At 36.8% G+C, this 7,447-nt stretch overlaps 1 protein-coding gene across 3 annotated transcripts; it reads left to right on the top strand.

The window, feature by feature from the left end:
- The first annotated feature begins 264 nt into the window (after positions 1 to 264).
- Positions 265 to 5,583, top strand: LOC145053075 (uncharacterized). 3 transcript variants are annotated; one of them, XM_079001050.1, is made up of 18 exons: positions 432 to 574; positions 924 to 1,144; positions 1,259 to 1,486; positions 1,562 to 1,648; positions 1,724 to 1,813; positions 1,901 to 2,027; positions 2,108 to 2,205; positions 2,317 to 2,485; positions 2,589 to 2,710; positions 2,781 to 2,909; positions 3,069 to 3,167; positions 3,245 to 3,302; positions 3,383 to 3,458; positions 3,527 to 3,656; positions 3,742 to 3,899; positions 3,990 to 4,257; positions 4,349 to 4,442; positions 4,550 to 5,583. In XM_079001050.1, the coding sequence occupies exons 2-18, from the start codon at positions 926 to 928 to the stop codon at positions 5,329 to 5,331; spliced, it is 2,934 nt and encodes a 977-aa protein (XP_078857176.1). In that variant the 5' UTR covers positions 432 to 574; positions 924 to 925; the 3' UTR covers positions 5,332 to 5,583. The 3 variants fall into 3 exon arrangements, with proteins under 3 accessions (XP_078857175.1, XP_078857174.1, XP_078857176.1); XM_079001049.1 differs by having other exon boundaries at positions 265 to 468; positions 1,259 to 1,648; XM_079001048.1 differs by having other exon boundaries at positions 266 to 574; positions 1,259 to 1,648.
- Positions 5,584 to 7,447: the final 1,864 nt, after the last annotated feature.

The following is a 7,447-nucleotide window of genomic DNA, read 5'->3' as shown; positions in this document are numbered from 1 at the left end:
AAAACTGCTGCTTCATTTCATATTCAACCCTTGCAAAATTTTCTTGTTTTCAAAGATACATGATATTTTCTAGAGTTGACCAATAGGTTCAAAGTCACGCTAGTTATATTTGACTTTGCTTTGACGGGTGGGATCCGGGAAACATACACCCCACACATAAATTTACCAAACTACCCTTTCATCTTCAACGAAATCACCGGTCAGGATTCCCTCGTTGTTTTCCCAACGAATTACAATTCGTTCCTTAGCGAGAGACGCTAAACCCATCGACAGTCATAGTCGGCGAAATCGACGAAAATGGCACACCCACGCTGATTTGTCCACGTGTCCTTCCTTGAACTCGGTTGTACGCTCTCTAAACCACTTTACATTTTTACCCTTAGGTCACTTTTAACTGTCAAATCTTTCTAGACTCATTTCTAACAGTGTAGCTTGACGTCGTTGTCACGAAACGGCCCCGTTTTGCAGGTATTTGTTCTTTTCACCGTTCCTTTATCTTTGATACTTCTGTGTAGTTTTGTGGCCACGTTGATTCCGGTTTCTCTTGACTTGTCCCCAAACGCTGCAGTTTAATGTATGGTATTTTGTATTTCATTGTATTTCAGTGATTTCAATTTACTGTTGATCGAGTCATTTTGATTTGTTTGTTTACATGTTCAATTTTGTTATTTGATTGTCGTCATATCATGATGCTTAGTTCAAATCAGTGATTGATTACTGTTAACGAGCTAGGGCAAGTCAATTGACGAGAATTTTGCACCTTGAGTAATCCTGATCGTCTAAAACTGTTACGATTGAGTTGTTATTGACTTATTATTGGTTATGATTCATATGGGTTTTGGTTTTAGTATCGATTGTGATGAGTTATGATGTTTTTCATTCTGTTTTTTGTTATTGATTTGATTCATTTGATGTATTTGGAGATATGAGAGTTCCAGAACTACTCGGTGTTTTTGTTCGGAAGTTACTGGGCGTTCCATACTATCTGATCACTGCAATTCTTCTTTTGTTCAAACAACTCGCTAAGCTTTCTTCTATTCTGAACCCTTTCAACACCAACAATCCTACAATGGGGTGGGGGAACATCTACAAGAGACGAATGAAGGTTTTCACATTGGCATTTGTCATCTACATGGATTACAAGGTGTCTAATTGTTCTTCATTTCTCTTTCCATTTGATCATATTTATGTTTTCAATGAGAAAACCATGATCTCATGCTTCTTAGTTCTTATAACCTACTTTTTGTGCTCTGTAAAGGCATTACAGCAGAGAGAGAAACTGGCAAAAAGATCTAAACGAGATGCATTATGGGAGAGAGCTCATGAACGAAATGCTAAACGTGTCTTAAAGTTGATTGTAGAGTTGGAAGGTTTATGGGTGAAAATGGGACAATATTTATCAACTCGTGCAGATGTTCTTCCAGATGCCTACATACGCCTTCTAAAACAATTACAAGATTCTCTTCCTCCTCGCAGATTAGAAGAGGTATGTTTCTCTTTCATGTCAGCATCAGAGTTCTTAAAAAAAAAGCTTAAAATAACTGAAAACTCTGTTAATCAGGTCTGTGAAACTATAGAGAAGCAGTTGGGTGAATCAATGGATGATCTATTCACAAATTTTGTCAGTGTACCTTTAGCAACAGCATCAGTGAGAACCTTTCTAAGCTTATTGACTACACAATATTTATTTTATTTTTGCATAAACTATAAATAATCTTTGCAGATAGCTCAAGTTCATCGTGCAACATTACATGATGGGAAAGAGGTGGTTGTTAAAGTTCAACATGAGGGCATCAAAACTATTATCTTGGAGGTTGTTCATTCTAGAATCTTGATTTTTTTTTTTTTCTTTTTGTATAATCTCCACACTTAAATTAATCCAAGATTTCCCTTTTTACAGGATTTAAAGAATGCAAAGGCAATAGTGGACTGGATAGCTTGGGCAGAACCACAATATGATTTCAATCCTATGATAGATGAATGGTGTAAGGAAGCACCCAAAGAACTAGATTTTAACCATGAAGCAGGTATATGACATAGATGAAAATTTGTTTCTTTTTGTGTAAATGTTGTTTTATTTATTCTGTTAGTATCTTTGTTCTTGTAGAAAACACTAGAAAAGTGTCTAGAAATTTAGGCTGCAAAAGCCAAGGTCTTGACAGAAGACCTGAAGATGTCGAAGTATTGATACCCGATGTTATTCAGGTATTATATCATTATCATCATCCTTCCTCACCTTTTTTCTATATCTTAAACCTAAACAATAAGAATTAACATCTTATACGTATTTATATTATTCTTCTATTTCATTTTCAGTCTTCTGAGAAAGTCCTCATTCTAGAGTACATGGATGGGGTACGTCTAAATGATTCTCATGCTTTAGAAGAACTTGGTGTTGATAAACAAAAACTTGTTGAAGAAATTACTCGTGCATATGCACATCAAATTTATGTTGATGGATTTTTTAATGGTGACCCTCATCCAGGTACTCTTTTTACCCTCATTCCTTTTACTTTTTTCTTTATTCTTCAATTCAAATGTATTCTTCTACCCTTCTTTCTCAAATCTTTAAATTCAACTATTTTCAGGTAATTTTCTTGTGAGTAGAGAACCTCCTCATCTTCCAATTCTGCTCGATTTTGGTCTCACAAAGTTGCTTTCAAGCTCTATGAAACACGCCTTAGCCAAAATGTTTCTAGCAGCTGCAGAGGTATGTATATAGAATACTTTATACATGAGAATTTTTGGCATATATATGATTTATATATTTGTTATTTTAGGGTGATCATGTGGCTCTTTTGTCTGCATTTGCTGAAATGGGACTTAAGTTGCGTTTGGACATGCCTGAACAAGCTATGGAAGTAACAAGTGTGTTCTTTCGTGCTACTACACCTGCAACTGAAGCTCTTGTAAGTGACAATAGTAATAATACTCATTGTTTTTATATAATATAAAAATTGTTATATATATATGATCATGGAATGTAAAAGACTAAAGACTCATTCCATTATCTTGCTTTTTCATTCTATCATCAAAACAGACTCTAATTGTGAGATACTTTGGTTTAGGAAACTGTGAAATCTTTGCAAGAACAAAGAGCAAAAAATATGAAAATTGTACAAGAAAAGATGAAACTTGACAAGAAAGAAGTTAAACGTTTCAACCCTGTAAGTTCATTTCTTTTCAAAATTCCAACTCTACCCCTTTCCCGTTATTCAACAAACTAATTAAACTTATCTTCCAGATCGATGCTTTTCCAGGCGACATTGTAATTTTCTCCAGAGTCCTAAATTTACTCAGAGGTTTCTCTCAACTCCTCTACACTCTCACCCTTAATAAAAAGTTATTATTTAAATTTTAAAATCATTTCATATTGTTTCAGGCCTTTCATCCTCCATGAATGTCCGCATCAACTATCTAAATATCATGAGACCTTTCGCTGAATCTGTTCTCAAAAGGTATATAATTCTATTCACCATTCAAAATTGATTTAAATTTTATTTTGTTTACTATTTATTTATTTCAGCAACATAAGTAATACCCCATCATCAAATGCAAAATGGGTATATGATACTCCTGTTCATTCTGATGTGGAGGATAAACTGAGGCGTCTCTTGGTTGAATTAGGGAATGCCAATAGAATACTTGGAATCCAGGTTCTTATCCTTTCCCTTACTGTTACTGGGACCCACTTTCGTTTGTGAAAAAGACATTAATACCCTCCGTATATGTGTTTCTTAGGTTTGTGCATACAAAGATGGGGAAGTGATCATTGACACTGCAGCTGGAGTGTTGGGAAAATACGACCCTCGTCCAGTTCAGCCTGATACATTGTTTCCTGTTTTCTCTGCAACTAAGGGTGTCACAGCAGGGATGCTACATTGGTTGGCTGATAAAGGGTATTTTCGTCATTTTGATAATTTTTAACACCCATGATGTGTTGTGAAAGGAAAGACAAATATGATTATTGGTTTTTAAATGCATGATAGGAAGCTGAAGCTTGATGAGAATGTTGCAAACATTTGGCCGGAGTTTGGCACAAATGGGAAAGATCAGATAAAGGTTCATCATATACTAAATCATACATCTGGTCTACAGAATGCTCTTTCAGACATTTATCAAGAAGATCCTATGTTACTTTGTGATTGGGATGCGTGTGTAAAACGCATTGCAAAGGTTTCACCAGAAACTGAACCTGGTCGTCAACAGATATATCATTATATGTCTTATGGCTGGCTATGTGGTGGAATCATTGAGGTATCATATCATTATTCATTACTTTCATTTTCTATTTTTCACCTTCTTTTTATTTATTTATATATTGATTATTATATTCTTCAACGTGCAGCACGCATCCGGGAGGAAATTTCAGGATATTCTTGAGGAAGCTATTGTACGCCCACTTAATGTTGAAGGCGAGCTTTATATTGGCATTCCTCCTGGTGAGATTCACATTACTAAATAGGAAATTCTACCATTTACACGTGGCAAACACACACACACACACAATGTATTTTCACCTAATTCATAAGGAATTTTGGTAACCCAGGTGTGGAATCTCGTCTAGCAACTCTTACTTTTGATACAAATGAATTCGCTAAGCGGGCGGCTGCAACTGCAGCCGCAGCCGCAGCCGCAACCGCCACAAGACAACCTTACGCCGCCATGCCCTCCTCCTTCTCGCCGGAAATCCTTGCAGGCTTCATTCCCTTATCCAACACCCTCAATGTCCGCCGCGCCATACTCCCCGCCGCCAACGGCCACTTCTCCGCCCGCGCATTATCCCGCTACTACGCCGCCCTAGTGGACGGCGGCACAGTCCCTCCCCGCCAGTCCTCCACCTCCCTCCCACCGCTCGGAAGCCACCCTCACCGCCCGGCATTCCCATCCAAGAAAACCTCCAAAAACCAAAAGGACTCCAACTCCACTACCCAACCCGATCTTTACATCAGAATCCCGGAAACCGATGACACGAGTGACGAAATCGATAATAAAATGTTTTCCAATTCGAAATCGAAAATCCATGATGCGTTCTTGGGGAGTGGAGATTATAAGGATTTAATAGTCCCGAATGGGAAATTTGGGCTTGGGTTTAGGCGGGTTAAGACAACTGAGGGATTGGTAATTGGGTTTGGACACGCGGGGTTAGGTGGGTCCACGGGATACTGTGATGTAAACAACCGGTTTTCTATCGCTGTGACTCTAAACATGTTGTCTTTCGGGGCTTTGACTGCTGAGATCATCCGGTTTGTTTGCTCGGAACTTGGTCTTCCCGTGCCCGAAGATTATTCTGGATCTCGGGAGTTCATTGATAAACCTGTGATCAATTAATTTATACTGGACGTGACATAATAGGTTATACTGTGTCTGACATGCAGTGCAGTTGACCAAGACTCGCTCTTGGGACGAAAGTTGAGGTTTTTGTCTCGCTTATAAAACGATAATACATACTTAAACAATATTTGAATTTTGAGGTGAACTTTTATCATACAATTTTTTTCTTAGCATTTTGAGTTGAAATTGATTTTAGGAAGTATACATTTGCTGTAAATTGAACGTATAAAGATATATTTTCTTCTCTCATATGTGTATCGATGTAATTATTGTTGTCGTGATTCATATGATTGTAATGTGGTGAGAAAGTAAATTTTAGTTGTGGGAGTTGCAAACCAGGAGTCAAAGAAAAGTCAATGCTTGTGTCAACTTTATTAGGTGACATGGATTTGATTTACTATTGTAATTTATCGGACAAATGCAATCCCAACAACGATCATAATCGTTTTTTTTTTTTTATTATTATTTAAATGAATTTGATATTGAACTTGACTGATAACTCGATAAGACTCTATTGTGGATCAACATTTATTGAAATGGCGGAGGTTTTAAACTAATGTAAGAACTGATAATTAATGATTTTCCTATTAATTGATTTCTATCACTAATCAGAATATATAATCAATTATATGGTACTAACAAGCTATACAAATACACAATAAAAAGGAAAACATAGCCTGGACTAAAATTGGACTGTATAAGGATACATATATATGCTAACATCCTCTCACTTTCATCAAGAGGAAAGGTTTGAACATTTAATCTGGATCGAAATTCATAAAAAAATTTTCGAGATTCCTTGTAAAGATTTATGCATACGAAGAGCTAAGTTGGATGCCACATGAAGAATTTTGACCAACCCCAAGACCACTTTATCAATGACAAAGTGTATGTTGATCTCGATATGCTTGGTCCGCAGGTTGATAGAAAAGATAGATGACACCAACATTGTTGTTGTAAACAATGGTTATTTGGCGGGTGAGAAGTGAAGCTTTCAAAGAAGATTACATAGTATATGTTGATCTTGATATTCTTGATATTCTTGGTGTTGGATCACTTTGGCAGAAAGATAGATGAGACTAATATTATCGCAAAAAACGACCGGAATCTCTAAGCTAACAAATAGGTTAGGATAACATCTTTTTGTCTCATATATGGTTGTCCATGTAACGCTTGCTCCCTTATTATGATTGCATTTCATAAGAACCAATCGACTATCCATTTTTCATAAAAAAATTGTTACGCCTAATAACCAATTCAGGCTTCTCAATCAACCACTTTCTTTTATCCACTTTAAATCGACAAGTGAAATCATGTAGGTCTCTGTAACAAGGTGTTTTGCAGGTAAAAAACCTAGAAGGTTTAAGGATTACCTTATAGCTATGGTGGAAGCCATAAGAGGTCGTTATGATAGACCTCAAGGTACACCCCTAAACACATGAATATCTGACATCACACTATTATATTTCACCATCTTAATGACATAAGCAAAATATGACACAAAACCTTTGCATGGGTTTCTTTTTTTATGTTTTGATCGTGGTATTGATACCCAAAACTCTTTATAGACACCAGTTGAATTTCCACCGGACAACTTGATACGGATCGTCTACCTCCATCGTAAATTTTTTATCTTGGTGGTTTCCAACCAATTCATAACATTTATGATATTACATATAACAACTCATAAGTGATAAGAAGGTAGTAACAATTCATAAGTTTCAATCATTTAAATATTAAAAAAAAATCCTCATCAACAAAACACCTGGTAAAGGTATAAAATATACACCCGAATCCCTTTCAAAAGGAAGACACTTGGATAACATTCAGTTCACCATTCTCTAATAGTAAAAAGTAGTCTGCTAAAGGAGAATACCTGACTAGGTTCTTCTTTCTATAGTGAATCTTCGAACAATAGTAGATTTATGTAACATCCCCCTCTGGCACGTATCACAATATTGACCGCTTTGGGCAACTCGGCACGAGGACTTCCCAGGGGGTCACCCATCCTGGTACTACTCCTGCCCGAGCACGCTTAACTGCAGAGTTCTTATGGGATCTGCTGCCCTCACGGCTTTAAAACGCGTTGTGACATGGAAGGTATCCACACCCC

The sequence above is a fragment of the Lactuca serriola genome, chromosome 5 (genome assembly GCF_051521515.1).
Source record: "Lactuca serriola cultivar US96UC23 chromosome 5, Lser_US96UC23_V15, whole genome shotgun sequence".
NCBI lineage: Eukaryota > Viridiplantae > Streptophyta > Magnoliopsida > Asterales > Asteraceae > Lactuca > Lactuca serriola.
This window is presented reverse-complemented; position numbering and strand designations above follow the sequence as displayed.

Excerpts from the sequence above, each read along its gene's own strand:
- LOC145053075 (XM_079001049.1), top strand. The coding sequence starts at position 926 with ATGAGAGTTCCAGAACTACTCGGTGTTTTTGTTCGGAAGTTACTGGGC. Across the intron at positions 3,459-3,526 it reads GCTGAATCTGTTCTCAAAAG|CAACATAAGTAATACCCCAT; the intron begins GTATATAATTCT and ends TATTTATTTCAG. Across the intron at positions 3,900-3,989 it reads CATTGGTTGGCTGATAAAGG|GAAGCTGAAGCTTGATGAGA; the intron begins GTATTTTCGTCA and ends AATGCATGATAG.